A 17,552-nucleotide genomic window follows, 5' to 3' on the forward strand; every position below is an offset into this window, starting at 1 on the left:
AAATTGTGCTTTGTTTGAAGATGACAAACAGGCTTTTCTCATGACCTCTTTTCATTCCTAAGCTTTAATGCATAAAACATAGAATGAGCAATTAATCCACATCCGCATCCAATATTGTGGTATTAACTTAATGAGGGTGAAATATCAAAAATTTGTGAAATATCCCTCTTTTTATATTTGGATTTCACAAACTGAGGGTGAAATATCAAAAATTGCCTTGCTTGCCTCTTTGACTCCATAATAGGGTAATAAAGTTTGGATTAGGGGGTAATATGAGAGGTAGTTTGAACTGTGATATTTTGGATTTCAGTTATTGTCTTTTGCAAAAGTGCCAAGTCTGAACCACCCTAATAGCTCTCAATTAATTAAACCTAAATAAATGAATAATTGTTAGAATTCAAATTCATCTTCAAAGAGTAAAAAAAATTAAGAATTTAAGTTAAGAAGCTTATGTAATACTAATTGCACATGGATTTTTGCAAAAAAAATGAAAGAAGTCAAAATCTATACTTGATTTGTATGAAAATTTTAAAAAGGAAAAACATTTATTTATTATGCAGTATCCCTTGAATTTGGAGTTTTGTACAATCACAAATAAGTTCATTAGACATTGCAACACTCGTATTTTGATTGGTCCGTAGAATGTGAAACTTTTTCAACACATTCAGTGCATACTTTTCTATTTTTTTTTCATTGTGCTCCTTCCTCGGCCAGAAACCTCGTAGATCACTCTGTATTGTGTATGCATTGTTATTATTCTTCGCAACCCTTCAAAAGTTCCCCTGCCAATGCAAAAAGTATAGTTAAATAGATGATAGATAAGTCAGGGCTGATGCCTGATGACATCAGTAAGTTCTCATGCAAGCTGGCAGCCCTAGAGTTTGTATCCTACATGGACAGCTATTCTGTGCAAAACTACACAAAACAAAAAAACACACTCACACACACACACACACACATATATATATATATATATATATATACATATATATGTGTGCACAAGTCTACTTACTAATCAACTTGCCTCCCTCCTTGTTGTGTCCATGGAATAGTTAGTAAGTAGAGTATCTCACTTAGGACTTGGTGGTTTAGAGATGTGGATTATGTTAAGTACAGAGATAAGAGAGTCTCCACACCTTAAGCTGAGGTTACAATTGGGTATGGCCTTGTGTCCTTGTGTTAAACTGGTTGGATTCTTTTTGTTGGGAGTGGCGAACAGTTCAGGGAAAAAAAAAGAGAAAAAAAGAGAAAAAAAGAGAAAAAAAACCTGGAATCCAGATTGCAAAAGCACATTCTTTTACTATTTTACTCTAATAAAAAATAAATTAAGGGGTTCATTAGCTATGCAAGAATTTCATCCGTTTGGGTGCAAAAAGAGGTTTTGTCTCATCTAGTTTTCGGACAATATCTGGGCTATTTCCTTATAATTAAATGATGTGTACTTCAAGTGGGGAGATAAATGAAGGGTCAATCCCTTTTGGGGGCCCGTAAGAAAAGGAACACGAGCTTTTCATCATTGGGGATATGGAGGTAGCAACGTCATGCCAAGTCTTCATTAATGTTTATTTATTTATTTCTTTTGCTGAGGCTTGCGCGGAAATAGGGGACAAGTCTGTGGTGGCAGCCCTGGAAAATACCTTTTAGAGGAGAGTGAGGGAGGAAGGGTATCTGGAGGAAGGTTGGCCCGGGCCAGCGGGTCGGGTGACCCGGCCCAGGGCCCTGACCTCCCAAGAGAGGGACAAAGAGAAAGGGAGAGAGAGAGAGAGCACACGAGACTCAGTGAACGAAGAGCTGCTTCGCCTGCTGCGTTGAGAGCCTGCACCCCTCCAGCATCGCGCCTCCGGGATCCTCCATCCATCGGGGAATTCGACCGTAGTCATGGACTTTCGAAAATTACTGCGCCTGGCGTCCAAATTTCCAGTTTAAAATCTGCGATTAAACGAGCGAACTCGACTGTGGTGAGGATACGAATTCTTCAATCAGTAGAGAGTTGAGTTGGCGTTTCTGCATCGTGTCTCTTCGTCGACGGGGAGATTTGGCGAGATTTTTCGACTATAGACGTCGAGATTTCGAGGGATTAGCTTCTTGGAAGCGGTGTGGACCGGACTTGGATTTGTGCGAGGAGTGGCGATGAGGGGGAGCTTGTGGTGCTGTGGAGGACGAGAGTTGCAGTAGCGAGAAACGAAGGGAAGAACCAAAGCGGTAGAGGGATAATGATAGTTGCGTGAGCAAGATTTGTCTTTCTGTCTTTCTTTCTTTTTTTTCCTTTCTTTTTCGTTTCTGTTGTGATTGCGGTGTGGACCTGAACGAAATTGGGCGGAAAAACAGTTTTGAGATGATGGTGGGAGAGAGAAGGGGCAAGCGAGGAGGTGGAGGCAGTTTCAAGGTGGAGTGATTGTTGTGAATAATGTGCGCGCGGAAGTGGAAATAGGTTGTTGCAGAAGGGCCGGGCGCCATGGAAGGTCATCTTACAGGAGGCAGTGCGTCTGCTGGGACCAGTACTGGAAACACCTCCACCATCGGCAGCACCGTGATCTCGGCCAACTCTTCGAGCTCCATGGAAGCTATCATCCGAGTTAGTTTCTCAAATATGTATAAATAAAGTTCAAATTTTTGTTGGATGGTTATATCTTTGGATCACATTTTACTTGATTCCTCCAATGAACGTTTTTCCACATTCAATTGCAATATGAATTTGAAGCACAATCCTTGAACCTTTTGATTGATAATGATATTCGTTTTACACTCAACACTGCGCTGCCCAATTATATCCGGAGTTCTTCTTTTATACTTTGAATCAATGTACACGGTGGGAATTAGTGAAGAGAATTGTCTACTGTCTGTGTAGTCTTTGCGCGACAAGTAATTACTTGAACCCGTAGCAGTGGGATTCAGCAAAAGTGTCACTCACTAACGCAGCATTTTTCCAATGGGGATAGCAGGTTGCAGTCGTGTCTTAGGATTGAAACACCTGACTGACAACTTAAGTGAGTGAAGTGCAGGATATGAGGAGGTTGCCGTCTTTAGACTCCTCATCTACTCTTGCACTGACTGGAAGCACTATCTTGACAGCTTAGCCAGTCGCAAGAAATCTGGTTTTAAATATTGCCAAGTAGGCGCACTCTCGGGATGTTTTATTGAAACTTTTTGTATTGCTTTTCAGTGCAAGTTGCGTGTAGTTGAAAGAGTGCTTTGTTTTATGCCCTTGAAAACCGTCGGGACTTCAAGGATAGAATGCGGGGATTTCCTGTTACTTCGATAAATGTGTGAACGATAGAATCAAGTGCATCCATCAGCATTTGTATGTATCAAGCACTGCATAGATTCTAATTACATATTTATATGCGCTTGAGAGGTTTCTAGCTTTGAGGATTAGCTGAATATCTGTTGATTGGAAATTAGTGTTATCGGATTAGGAATTGTAACTGATTAAATGCTTGCGATGTCTTTTTCTTTTTCTTTTTCAAGGTTCATTTTGTTTTTATATTTTCATGGTTTTTGTGAAATAGTGATAATTTGTAATCATTGCGAATTCAGCCGGTTGTGCTAAGAAGTTGACGTTGTAGTTTGTGTTTGTGTCTACAGAGATTGATCAAGTGCGGAGTGCCGGCAGAATATGTAGAAAGGGGTCAAGCAGGGGTCGCAGACTACCTGAAAAACCACAGCCTTCAGCTGCCAGTAGTGATGAGTAGCCTGTTTCCTGGCCCAGAAGAACTGCAAACTGCCTCTGCACTAAACGCTGATGAGACTCAAGGACCCGGCACGAGGAAGGAGTTTTTGAATCAGTGCAGGGATGCAGTTAAATGGGTGAGGTGGGCTATGTTTCAGGGTGAACCACAGGTTGTTTTGGGAGGTAGTGGAGGTGCAAGAGGCGTCTGTGGAGCTGTCTGGGGTGTTAACGACATTGCATACAGATGTCGTACTTGTGAGCATGATCCTACTTGTGCCATATGTGTGCCTTGCTTTCAACTTGGCAATCACTCGACACACGACTACTGTATGATTCGCACTGGAGGAGGGTGCTGTGATTGTGGGGACATGACAGCCTGGAAACAGTCTGGGTTTTGCTCGAGGCATTGCGGTTTTGGTCAGGCGGTTCCCTTGCCATCCTCCATCATAGAGGTCGCTGCTCCAATACTTGAAGCACTCTTGGTTCATTGGGTTCAAAGGTTGAAGGCAGCCGATGCTGTGATGGAAGGGAAGTCTAAGAAATGGAGCGATCTAACAGAAGAGGAGAAAGTGGCATCGCAACTTTCGGTGGTGTTTATTGAGTTGTTACTAGAGTTTTGTAGTTATGGAGAACCTATGCTGGCATTCACGGCAGAGCTCATGGGCAAAAATGAATCAGGGATACTGGATTCATTGATGAACACAGAGTATTTCTTACCAAAGTCTGTCAGAACATCTTTGCACGAGTTGTTATATAAGCTTCTAGGGGACAGCAATTTCAAACTTTCATTCGCGCAAGTTTTCATTTCGCACTATCCCAAATTCTTCCAAGACTCTGTTGCAGAAGAAAATGCATCAACTGGAAGCCCCGCCATAAGCAAATATCGTGAGCAGACTATTCTCAACAGCTTTTCTGTACAGATTTTTACAGTTCCTACTCTCACACCGAAATTGGTTATGGAGTCGAGACTTTTAGATATGCTGCTTGACACTCTCAAAGAATTCTTCCGTGCCTGTTCTGGAGAGGATGGTCGACTTTTGGTAAGTCTTGTAACCCCTTTCCTTGGTTCATGAAGGGTTCGAGCTTGTGAGAAATGCGACAAGTTTGCTTGATAGTGCTCAGAAATAAGTTCTGCAATACGGACGTGCTTGACGGCCATGTGATTATTCGTGTTATTTGTAAATAGGTCAAAATATTATTTTGCATGATCGTTTCCGATGCTAGTTTTAATCACTCGATTTGTCCCTCTTTGGAGTTGTTTTAGAATCTTAGTAGTTGTGCGATCCTCGTTTCAACATGGAGTAGTGTAGTTCTTAATGATTCTGACATGAGGAACAAATACCGTTTTTCATTCCTGAGATTTCTTTTGTGCCACTGTTGATCTCCATTTCAGGTAAGCAAGGGTCCAGTTGCTAAACGTCTGTATTTCAGAATGCTTGAGGACATAAGATATGTGATGAGTCATTTGGAGGTGTCAAAGTATGTAGCAGAAAGAAGACCTGAACTCACGAGAGCGTGGCTACACATGCTTGCCTTGGTTCAAGGCATGTATCCGCAGCGGCGGATTACGAGTAATCAGGTGGAAGAAGAAAATGACGATTGGGGCTCAGCCTATTTTTTGGAGAATCAAATGGCTACCATCCATCCTTTCTTTGTTGCAGGGGCAGCTGAAGCTTCTAATGCATCCTTGGGCTTGGAGCAGATGCCTCTATCCAAATCGAGTGCTTGCTCTGGATTCGGGAGTGAGGCGTCGAGTAGTAGAGACTCTGTCAGCCGACTTGACAAAGTTGGATGCACTATGAGTGAACCTAACATGACAGTATTGACGAGCAGTGGTGGTCCTTCTGGACCAGATGTGGAAATGCGTGATGTCACTGTTACAGTTAATGCTGTGGAAAATGCTTATAGTGGGAGAGCACCATATTCAACTGAGAAAGTGGATGTTGGGGATGTCTCGCATTCAAGTATGACGATACCAGCTTCTTTGGCGTGGCTCATCTCTGAATGCATTCAAGTTCTTGACACCTGGCTTGCTTTAGATGTTGCTAGAGAAGGCTCAAGGCCAGGGCATTGTGAAGAGGAAGGTTCTCCATCGCGAGTGAGTAAATTTCGTGACTGGTTACGACGTACCAGGCGCTTTCAAGTGCTTGAGCCACGGGTGTGGTCCGATGCTGTTCGAGAAGATGCTTTTGATACCACTGCTGCTTCGAGGAATTCGACCGCGGATATGGATGTTGATGTTTTAGGGGTAGGAACAAGTTCTTCACTCTTGTCCCTTTCATGTGTCAAATATTGTGTGCTTCGTACGCTTTGTCATTCCCGCACAATGAGCTCAGCCAGCTTTTAGTGAATACAAGTATTATCTAGACTTACCACGACTTGCATTTCAGGCAACGGTTTTTGAATCGGAAGAAAATGTAGATATTGGTGGAGCAGGCCTAGAGACAGACGCTGGTGGTACAGAATGGTGGATGGGCTCAGAAGCAGTGCAACCAGCACCTATAGCAGTATACAAAGATGAAGAGTGGGTATTTATAGATTTTGATGTTAGTCGTCAGGAGGTATCCTTTCATATTCCACTGCATCGTATGCTTGGACTGCTACTCCACAAGGCTCTGGATCTTCATGCTGTGAATACTGAAGCATCCGATGGTACGGCTTTCACGTCTGCAAGTATCCATACTCCTGGCAGGAACTCTTTGGGACACATGTTCCCACCAGGTTTGCAGATGGCAGGGTTTATATCTGTACTCATGGAGCATCCTCTTCGTCTGCAAGTTTTATGTGCTCAAGTTCAAGCTGGTATGTGGCGTCGCAATGGACACTCAACCAGTGGTCTGTTTGACCTCTACCATTCGGTACATTGGTAAGCTGTACGTCAGTGCTCAAATTATTTCAGATATGATGTTTGGACTCCACATTTTGTTGTGAGTTGGAAAAATGAGCTGAACAAGCAAAGGCTGGATTTGCATGTCAAGTATTTCGTTGGTTTGTGGCGTATGATGTAGAACTGGTTCAAAATGGTGAAGAATTGACGCTCATAGTGGTGTTGTTATCAGGTGTGAGGATGGTCTCGAGCTCGATTTGTTCTTGCTGCAGTGTTGCGCAGTAATGGCACCATCTGAAGAGTTTGTTGAACGTCTTCAAGCTCGGTTCGCATTGTCTGATTTCTTCACACTTGTACTCTGGCGCCCAAATGAGTATGATTTTCCCAACTGGTTTTGTCGAATTAGTGATTATGTTTTTGCAAGACCAGATGAAATTCAACTTTTGTCTGTTGTGCTGTTACTGTACGGACTTATCTAATGCGACTTATCTCCGGCACTTTGCACACATACATTCACTATCGCTCTCTTTGAACTGACTTCATTTAGTTATGTCTAGTGTAGGTTTAGGTTCAACGGAGATCTTTGATTAGGTGGTAGCCATGCAATAAATGCCTCAACTGGCAGGCAATTGTGCTGAATTATGATTGTCGATAATAATCGTGCAGTTATGCCACAGTGTCCACAAATTGGGCTTTTGCCTTGTGGTCCACCGTGGTCAACAACCTTTCCTTAATTTCGGCAGTACTTACGACATGGAGATCTAGAACAGAATTACGTATCCATTTCAATCCTTAGTCATACATCAGGTTGAGGTTTTTCTGGAAGGTGTTGAGTGTAGACATGCTGTGAGTGTACTTGGTCTTATTAGCGTCGAGACCGATAAGACCTTCATGCATAAGAGAGGCACATTACTGTTCGAATGATTTTTTCGTTTCGTTTTGTTTTGTTTTGTTTTTCTTCTAAGTTAGAAAATGCCATGTTCGATGTTCTCATTGAATTTAGTTTAGCCATAGAAGGTTTTGGATGATATCCTGGGTTAGAATCTCAGACTCATTGCATGAGTCTTCTGTTTAGTAAGCCCGAGATGCATAGGCGATACCGCAATCATCCCTAGCTAATGAACTGAGAAGAACAGTCCTTTCAACTCAGTGTGATTAACTCTGCGCAACCATGGGTTTGCTTGCAAGAATGTGGCAGAAAATCTTCAGGTGTCAAGGTGGTAATGAGCGATTAGTGATATTTTGATCACCTATGAATTCAGGTATGAAGTGACTCTGGCACAGGAGCTATTAGTTATGATGATCAGGTTAGTCTCGGAGCGTGGTTATTGTGGACTGACTGAAGTTGAGGCATTACGACGGGAACTTGTCCTGAGGCTAGCCGTTGGAGATGCTACTCACAGTGCTTTATTAAAGGCTTTACCGCCACGTTTACAAGAGAGCAAACGTGTTCAAGAATGCCTTAATGCGGTGGCTACGTATCGTAATCCATCTGGGATGCAGCAGGTTGATTTTGTACTGGACTTTTTCAAGACTGGAGCTAAAACGTTTTATTTTTATACCACTTGCATATCTGTCAAATGCCATTAGCAGATGCTCTTTGTTGCTTTAGACATCATTACGAGTTAGTGACTAATGCTAAAATTAGAGATATGCTTCAAGCGATTTTCTCTGACTTACACATGGCTCTTGGTTACCAGGGGAAGTATGTTTTGAGAGAAAGTTGTTGGTGTGAATTAGACCTTTATCACCCACGCTGGATTCCCCGGGAGCTCCAATTAGCCGAAGATCGTTACTTGCGAGCATGTAAAACTCCTGCAGTGATTGCTCAATTACCTCGGTGGAAGCAGCCATTTAAGCAGATGCAAAATTTGGGCCGAATCATCATCTCTCGACGAGTTCATGATATGCTTCGTTCCATATTCTTCCATGCCGCCTTTGCTGAGAATTTATCTAAATCACGAGCACCAGAGGGGCTGCTCCTTAGTGCACTGCATCTGTTAGCTTTAGCACTCGACGTTTGTGTTGCATACAAGTTGGCAGTTGGAGACACCGTGTGTGGAGCTAAATCGACAATTTGTCCATCTCTTGATCTCAATGTGTATTCAGATGGTGCGAGTACTTCCACTGGCGATTACGCCGAGGATGTCCCACCACTGCTTCTGGGTTCTGTGGAAAAAGTTGAAGTAGCACTAGAAGATGGAAGTACGATGGAGGAGGATCAGAGCATGCTCTCCTTACTAGTACTGCTTTTGCGTAAGAACAATACTGGAGACACTATGACAACCTCCGCTATTGGCAATTACAATATTGGAGGCTTGATTAAGAGTCTTCTAAGGCGATTTGGCGAATTAAATCAGAATTGCATGAGTGAGATTGAATTGCTAGCTCCTGAAATATTGGAGCGTACATCAACTACTGGAGCCACACAGCAGGTAGACGGTTCGGGGGGCAACAGTTGTGAGGATGATTCCTCAGTTTCTGAATTGACCAGAACAAGAGCTTTGGCTCGAGAACGTCAGGCAGCTGCGATGGTAAGATGCTGGTCTATCATTTTTGTCATCTACTTCCTGTGAACTGCTTGCAGTTTTACACTTTCAGTACATTATTCAATGAAATATTTCAATATTATTGGGCAGAATTCCCATCTCTGAGCTTCCTCAGACAACGGTGTATCCTATAGCCCACTTACAAACAGGTAGAAGAGAACGGGCAAGCATAGTGTAGGGATGCAATCTCCGAAGTTTATGCTGGTCTTCACTTCAATCTTAGGTTCTCCCTGTTTTCTTTCAATTTCATCACACATCATCAAGCTAGTTGACGCGAGAGAGTTTTACACGCAGTATTTTTGCTATCTGAATTGGCGAATTGAATTCAAGGCCTAAAAGCTGAATGGTTTTAAGTTAATCTTATCCATATTTCAAAGATTAGATGATTTGATGCATATAATTGTATACGATATTAGAGTTTTAACCTGTCAGTTGTGGATGGTAGGCAAAAATGAAAGCTGCACAAGAGCGGTTTTTCGTGAATTACCGTTCTGAAGAAGAAGCAGATGCAAAACGAACAAGAGAGTCGGAAGAGGGGAATGATGATACGCTCAAAGAAACTCAAGTACACTGCGCACTTTGTCGAGATTCGGCAAGTGCTAGTCCATTGTGTTTCTTGGTATTTACTCAGGTATTATCAATGACCTCACGAATGCATGCTTCACTCAGATGCTGAGAGAGTGAGTTTGTGTGACTACTGCAAAGGACTTTGTTGCCAAATCATGCATTATCCTATGTTCTCCTAAAGAAATATTTGATTATTATATCGTTACGCAAACAACCGGGCGACTTCCTGTCCTACATATTTCAAATAAAAAATTATTTTGCATAAAAATATGATTTTAAAAATTTTTCAACCGAAAATTATTTATTAAATGAAATCTGAAGTATCATAATAACGTTGGTGAAGAAATCAAGTTTTAATTCATAACCGTTCAACTTTGACTATGAAACCAGAATGCATATTGCCCTTGACAATCTCTTATCTAGATTTGCTGACTTCTTGTGTCAGAAATCTAAGCTCCTTTCAATTGCGGAGAGGACTACACCATCATGGGAGTGTCTTGCAGTTACGCCTCCACCTCAGGCGGAAAGAGAGGGTGAGGTTCCTGGTGGACCAGGCACCTTGAGCACTTCTGTTGGTGATGGCACATCTAGAGATTTGCAGAGCCCAGCAGAGCTATGGCATTGGATACAGGAAGCTTTGGGAGATGCTCAAACGCGGTCACGTTTTCTTGAAGGAGAGGATTTTTTGGAGCTTCTTCGTAATGGATTACCCCCACGTATGCGGAATGCAGTTCGTGCGACCCCAGCAATAACTTTAGAGGCAACTGTACCACTTGCTGGTACAGATTCCGAGGAAGTAGAATTTAGCAGTGAGATCACTGATGCAGAAATCAGCATTGAAGCTGGGACTAGTGATTCTCCAGGTCTGTAAAGTTAGGGCCATGATCTCTGTCTTGTCAATTCTTTTACGTCTCTCTTTAATACGTCTTTGTAGTATATTTTGATATTTGAGAATACTCTTAATGCAGAATGTTATTATGTTTGGCTGTTAAGAGGCAATGAGTACTCCCCTGAAACAATAAGTTTGTCTCTGCATTGCGTTTGTCTCTTTACACTCTCCGCATTGTATTACTTTTCGTGGTTGATGTTGGGTTTATAATTTCTTCGTCTACTAGACAATTTGATAGATACAAAGTTGATGAATTTCGCAGGTACCTCACCTTTGAACTGGTGGGACGTCAGTCATGGAGGGGCTGAGCTAGATGAGAGCAGTATTAACAGAGACATTGCTGCGGCAACTGTCTTAGCAGAGTATGTCACAGCTGTCTCTCGACCTCAAGAATGGGTCCGTCGAGGAACAGACTCACCTCGAGAGGTAGATGCAGATCAAGGGAGAGAAGGTGCTCTGACACTTGCGAGGAGGGTTGGCTCACGTAACGCTCCACCAATTATCGAAGCGGCATTATACAACAGCACAGGCGTGAATGATACAGTGGGCGTCTATCTTTCTGCATGTGGACATGCCGTTCATCAAGACTGTCGAGACCGTTACTTTTCTTCGCTGTTGCAAAGGTATGAGTCTCTGAGATTTGCAATTAAATTTGAAAACAGTCGGGTTTCTTTGCTTCGTGAGGTTCAAGCATCCTAATATGTACCACTTTGTCTGCGTCAATATTTTGCTACGTAGTCAAACTGTTATACATGGAATGGTACCAACATGGTCAACTCCTGCGAATTTACCAATAATCTCAATTAGCATAATTCAGTCTCCTGTTTGCTTGTGCCATAGATATCATAGCAGAGCTCTATTTGAAGGAGTACAGATTGTGGATCCTGATCTGGTATGGTCTTTTATCATATCTCGCTTTAAATGTTTCTTCAGTAGTGATTTTGGATGATCTATATCCACTTTATATCTTTACATGTGCTTTATGTGGTAAATCAAGTTTATTCCATATCTTCTACGGACAGTTGCAGATAAAACCATGCTGAGAATGACTTAACTGGGAGGATGCTTCATATGTGTGCGCTTGTGTTATTCTTTGGTGGCAGGGAGAGTTCCTTTGCCCTGTTTGTAGGCGGCTTGCAAATGCAGTTCTCCCAGTTCTACCGGGGCATACGGGATTGAATAATCCATTCAAATCCTCAAGCATACCACAAATTTCAGTGAGTAGCACCTCTGATGGCCCGCCTATGCTGCAGTTGGAGCATGCATTGCGTATGCTCATCAAAGCGGAAGAATTAGTTTCCAAGTCTGGTTTTCGGAAAGTGGTTGATCCACAACTCCCTGATACAGTGAAGGGAGTTTTAGAGGATCTTGCAAAGCGACTTTGGGGATTGTTTTATCCTGGAAAGGACCAGTTCAATACTGTTACGCATGGTCGAGTACATCAAAGCCTACTACTTTGGGACGTCTTGAGATACTCGCTCATGTCTGCAGAGTTGGCTGCCAGGAGTAACAAAATCTCTGAGAATTCTGCCAGTGGCTTGGTCGCCTTAGTCGATGCGGGTGATGCAACACATGGTTCCATTTTACCCCTTCTGCTTCATGCTGCCAAAGCCACACAAAGCCAGAGTCATCAGGCTGTTCTACTAAGAGCAAGAGGCATGCAGTTGTTGCGGGACTCTATCGCCAACGGCATCTCCAGGGACTTGTTTGCGGAAAAAGCATTACATGGTATGGAATGAACACAAGAAAGACCAACTGATTTTCTGAGTTGCATGGGTATATGCTCGATCGGAACTCCCTTACATTGTAAATTGGCTCAATGGCCTGCGATGACTTTTCCCTTTATTTTCTGGTCACCATCTTGAAGTTAATATGTTTTTAGTATATTCGTTTTCGGTGGTTAACAGAACGTCAAGAACTACCTGATAACTACAGAGGTCTACTGTCTTTGGTGCGCAGATTTAGGAAGTTCTGATTCTGTTCAAGGATGGTATTTGTCGTGCAGGCAATTTTTCTTCGCTTTTGCAGTATCTTGATAAGGGACACGATGCAGCAGATGTACAATTTTGGAAAAGGCTGGCGGATCCAGTGCTAGTTCACGATCCCTTTTCATCGTTCCTGTGGCTGCTCTTTTGCCTACCATTACCATTCCCTGCGAATGGAGCCCCATTTACTGCACTTGTGCATCTTTTTTATTTGGTGTCCGTCACCCAGGTATTGCCTGCTCTTGAGAATAGTGCCTCTTCTAAGAGATATTTTGGGACACACTATTCGGCGAACTAGGTGCTAGATTATTCCCTAGAAGCTCTAATCGTTTCTTTTGGTGTTTGTGATCTGAAGTGAGACAATCGTTAGGAGTTGGTTTCTTTACTATCTGTGTCCACGTTTCAGATAGTGTTACTGTGTGAAATGCTATTCGGTGATTTCATGCTACATTACCTAACGTTTTGTGCATCAACTGTCAATATTGTATTTGGCAACAGGTTATTGCGCAAGCCGGTGCATTCTTAACTTTAGACACAGTGTTGGGGCCAACAACCATGTCGTTCGTGGCATCTATCCATGCTAGCTTGGTTGGAACATGTCTTCAACCTTCATCGTATCACGAGAATGTATTTAATCCTGCAAGTCTACCGTTGGTTGCAATCAGGCGCTTGACGCTGCCTTTTCTTCGCAGCTGTTACTTGCTGCAGAATTTGATGGCCGGCTCATCACAAGTACTTCCTGTTGGTAGAGCTCACCAGTGGGAGCTACCTCAGGAACATAGTATTCCAGAAGGTTCTTCGTCATCTTTCACTGATTCAGGAGATTCACAGAGTCAAGTCCTGCAGGATATGGAAGAGTTGGACCAGCTGGAAAGTACCTTCTGTATTCCATATTTAACTAAAATCCTCGAAGAAGATTTAGTTCAGAACATTGTGTTAAGGTGGTGCAGTCATGTGAAGATTGATACAGGTATGAGATACTTGCGTAGTGGTCCCCGTTTGAGGACAGCTGCCCCGTTCAGATTGATGCACCTGCCACGTCTGTTTCAGGAACTTCTGCAAAGGTATGTATCTACTTGTGTTAAGTTCAGAAATGATGTCATTAGGACATATGTTCTTGTCGGTACAATGGGTTTGAAGAAAAGAATACCATTGGTTCATTCTTGATGCTTTCGATGTACATTTTTCTATTCCTTGGTTGATGTTTGTGATGCATTTGGTTGTTGTTCCTTGCAAATTCTTGAAAGGGTGAAGCTCATGCAAACAAGTGACTGAGGTTTGTTTCAAAGCTGAATAAATCTCTCGTGCAGATATGTTAAAGAACGGTGTCCTCGGTGCAAGACAGTCCCTGATAGGCCTGCTTTATGCCTTTTGTGTGGAGACCTCTGTTGTGCAGTCGGTCCACGGCCTTGTTGCAGGTCTTTCCTTCCCACGTTTTACTAAAACGTTCATTCGCTAGTCAACTAGGGGTTTGCGGAGCAAAGCTTGTAAGATCTGAATCAGTTTCGGGACGGACGAGTGCATCAGAATCAAATTAGATCCGCTCAGCACTGGCTACTGAGAAATGAGATTTTACCATCATCCTTCAACTTGTGATAATTCGCTGCTTGGTATTTCTATCATGAAAAGTCTTGTAAGGAAGTCATTTGATGCGTTTCTGTGTGTAACAGCGTGAATCGGCAAGGAGAGTGCTACAGGCACGCCATGGTTTGTGGAGCAGGCATAGGCGTATTTTTGATGTTGCGGGTAAGTTCTTTTGTAAGTTGTACTTAAAAAAGCTGCTGCACTACATAACCTTGGGCAGCGAGAAGGAGCCAGAATATATATCATCCTATTTTTATCTAATACTATGGAGTCTAGTTTGTTAGATGCATGTAGTTGATTGTTCACTCATTACCAAGTGAACCATTTGTGCCATCTTGTAGCCATTCTTGGTACCGCATAACATGTATAGAAACGGTACTTAAGGCGCAGTAAAGGTGACAGACAACTGAAAGTTTAGATTCTCTTTCAGAGGACTAATATTCTTTTGCAACGGTGCGAGCGGCAAGCTATGTGGCCATCACCATATCTTGATGCTTTCGGAGAAGAGGTATGATATACGGTTGTCTTGCAAACAATCCTTATTTATCTTGTCTAGCATATGGGTAATTTCGATTCATGATATATCGGCCAAATGTATTCGCTTGTATACTTTGAAGTCTAAACATTTTAGTTTTTTTATCAAATTTGCTGCAGGACATTGAGTTGCGGAGAGGGAGACCTTTATATTTGAGTGAAGAAAGATATTCTGCTCTTACTGCTATGGTATGCTGGAGACGAAATTGAAGTGTCTTAAAGGAGATGCAATAACTAAATTTCTTCTGTGTGCATAAGTTTGAGTACCACCAATAACCTAGAAATCGAACACCTTCAACCACTGCATATAAGATGTAGCGATTTCACCCTTCTTCTGCTTCTCTTGTTGGTTGACTAGCTGCCTCTGTTACAATAGAGCCTCACTGATTTGGATGATTTGCAGGTGGCAGCTCATGGACTTGATTACAGCTCTCCAGTGTTATCACACACCACACGCGATACTGTATTTTGATTTCTACTTGAGGTCCTTTAATACTGTATATGCTTCACTTTGCTGACCATTTAGGAAAGGTATAGTGCTCAAGGTTCTTCGGCCTCTCTAAATCTTTTGATTATCGACGTGGTTGAGTATTTTTTTTCTCATCTGCTGATATTTTGGTGCTTCTCTTTATGTTTACATGATTCGTTACTCTTTGGTGGTGTTTCTGTGCTTGCTGATCTATGAATGCTCTCCAGTTTCCCAATAAAAATGTCCACTTGGTGCTTCTGAAGCAGTAATGGTTTTTCGTTTATGATGAATGTGATCGTGATGCTTTCTATGGAATGTCTAAAGTCAATTCTATGATATTTATTCGCATTTCTAACCAGTTCTTTAATTCCTGTTGCAGCTCTCTATTTGTTCAACCAGAATGGAGGTAATCAGTGACATAGAGCTATTGCTGGGTGTGCTTGAATAGAATCTCTAGTCTACATGAGCTTTATGAGCTTTATGGACAAGATTAAAGACATGGAAGTTGCATTGCCGTTGTTTTACAAATGCAACAGAGAATCTGCGTTTAAGCAACACGGAACAAAGATTCGAACATGTATTGATCAAACAGTCTATGAATTCTACAACGTACTAGCAATTTACGTCTTGTGAAAATCCCAACTCATAACTGACGAAATCCAAAATTCATGCAATTTTAAGTTCCACCTGTTGTATGATTCTTGCACAGTTGTCATAATTTTACATCAATTTATTTTATTATCTGAATCAGCATAATATTCAAACTAATCATTTTAAGGATGGTTAGTATTGTATTTGTAAGATTTCAAATGCAGACCAGAGAATTAGAACATCACATGAACATTTATCACATCATCTTAGATACTTTATTATTCAATGAATAGTAAAAAAATTAGAATAGAAATTGTGAGTTGCTAATATGGATACCATTTAATAACTAGGGTTTCAAGTTTAGCCTTTAGAAGAATTAAAATTGTGCAAAAGGTATAATTAATTTTATGAAATTATCTACATTTATTGTACAAATACATTACTAAACATGTAATATAATTAAAAAGAATTTACATGTCTATTCATATGTTTAGTTTCAATCCTTATTAATGATTCAAAAAATAGGGGAATATTAATTAGAACCAAGTTTTTATTAAATCAATCCACCCATCTTAATCAATGTCCTAATAATAATTATAAAAAAATGACATTTAGATTTGTTTTTCTATTGTTAGATCTATAACCAATAAAAAATATCACATTCATCATGATTACTATATTCTTTGTCAAGCATGGAACTATTAAATGAAAACATGGATTTATTTAACAATCTTCTATTGTAAAATTTATATAAATATTATTTTCATAAGTAATATTTAAGTGGATTGATCTTTAAAAGCTTAATACGTGTTGCAAATAATAGTTTAGGTAATTAAGTTTTGTTTACAAGTTTAGATATTTATTATTTATAAATTCAAAATTTATTAATTTTTTAATTTGTTATTTGTACTCTCAAGGTAACAAGCAAGCACAAGACAAAATTTTGTAAAGTTTAGAATTAATAACAAGTATAATAATTCATTGATGATTTTTTTTTAATATACATACTTTGAAAGTACATAGCCTATCATGAATATATATATTTATTCTAATAACTACCTCTATTATTAAATAGAAGTAGATAAAATAGATTAATTTTGTATTATCTTTTAAAAAAGCTTCCTAAAAGCTTCACAAACGTGTTTTTAGGAAGCTTTTCTAAAAGATTTCTAGGAAGCTTCTAAAGAGCTTTTTTAAAAAGCTTTTTAAACATAACATTACACATGTTTGTAGTTGATTGATAAGATAAAAACTTGGTCAAGAAATTAAATATGTATCACAAGTGTTGATAGCTTGTGGAACAAGCTAACTATGTGATGCACATATAGAAAACTTGTTTTTAAAGTTAAGATATATGTCTTACAAATTCAACATGTTGTCATGATATAACATGAATAATGAATGAAAGACAGAGGAAAACATTCCATTATAAGAAATCTTATCTTAAAATATTATAACAAATATCTTTGAAAATAGGTAATAGTCAAAAAGATAGCAAAACTAAGATTACAATTACTGCCTTTTTACAAAATAGGCTTCTATTTACTTTGTAGGACCATAAATAAGACAAAATCAAGTAGATTGGAAAATAAAATAATATAGGTATGTATAGAAAAAATTTAAGAGTATATTTTAGCAAAAATCAGCTCAAGAAGCCAAGAATTGATACCAGTTGTCAACTTGGGTCAAATTAGACTCAAAACCATGCATCTATGATGACTTTTGGATTCTTTGGTAGATTGGAGAGTGGAATTTGATAGCAAACTTGATAGAATTTCTATGACCATTGGTTTTTTATAATTTGGATTTGTAATAACTTTGTAAGAGCTTTACAAAATCAAAGTTGTTTTGGATGACTTGCATTATTGTGAAATAAAATAAGATTAT

At 40.4% G+C, this 17,552-nt stretch overlaps 1 protein-coding gene across 4 annotated transcripts; it reads left to right on the forward strand.

Annotated features, from left to right (window-relative positions):
* The first annotated feature begins 1,779 nt into the window (after positions 1–1,779).
* Positions 1,780–15,710, forward strand: LOC112279501 (E3 ubiquitin-protein ligase PRT6). Of its 4 annotated transcripts, XM_024513998.3 has the most exons (21): positions 2,084–2,219; positions 2,329–2,575; positions 3,586–4,710; positions 5,064–5,918; positions 6,061–6,536; positions 6,730–6,870; positions 7,760–8,003; positions 8,198–9,031; positions 9,492–9,677; positions 10,059–10,476; positions 10,765–11,125; positions 11,343–11,394; positions 11,606–12,230; positions 12,508–12,716; positions 12,986–13,551; positions 13,798–13,905; positions 14,158–14,233; positions 14,502–14,579; positions 14,726–14,794; positions 15,009–15,136; positions 15,454–15,710. In XM_024513998.3, the coding sequence occupies exons 2-20, from the start codon at positions 2,456–2,458 to the stop codon at positions 15,075–15,077; spliced, it is 6,612 nt and encodes a 2,203-aa protein (XP_024369766.1). In that variant the 5' UTR covers positions 2,084–2,219; positions 2,329–2,455; the 3' UTR covers positions 15,078–15,136; positions 15,454–15,710. The 4 variants fall into 4 exon arrangements, with proteins under 4 accessions (XP_024369765.1, XP_024369766.1, XP_024369768.1 ...); XM_024513997.3 differs by having other exon boundaries at positions 1,780–2,575; XM_024514000.3 differs by lacking the exon at positions 2,084–2,219 and having other exon boundaries at positions 2,458–2,592.
* Positions 15,711–17,552: the final 1,842 nt, after the last annotated feature.

This window comes from Physcomitrium patens, chromosome 3 (assembly GCF_059467195.1).
Source record: "Physcomitrium patens ecotype Gransden chromosome 3, ASM5946719v1, whole genome shotgun sequence".
Classification (NCBI taxonomy): Eukaryota; Viridiplantae; Streptophyta; class Bryopsida; order Funariales; family Funariaceae; genus Physcomitrium; species Physcomitrium patens.

Coding starts and splice junctions, on each gene's coding strand:
- LOC112279501 (XM_024513997.3), top strand. CDS start 2,456: ATGGAAGGTCATCTTACAGGAGGCAGTGCGTCTGCTGGGACCAGTACT. Junction 4,711..5,063: donor GAGAGGATGGTCGACTTTTG/GTAAGTCTTGTA, acceptor TCTCCATTTCAG/GTAAGCAAGGGTCCAGTTGC. Junction 6,871..7,759: donor GTACTCTGGCGCCCAAATGA/GTATGATTTTCC, acceptor CTATGAATTCAG/GTATGAAGTGACTCTGGCAC.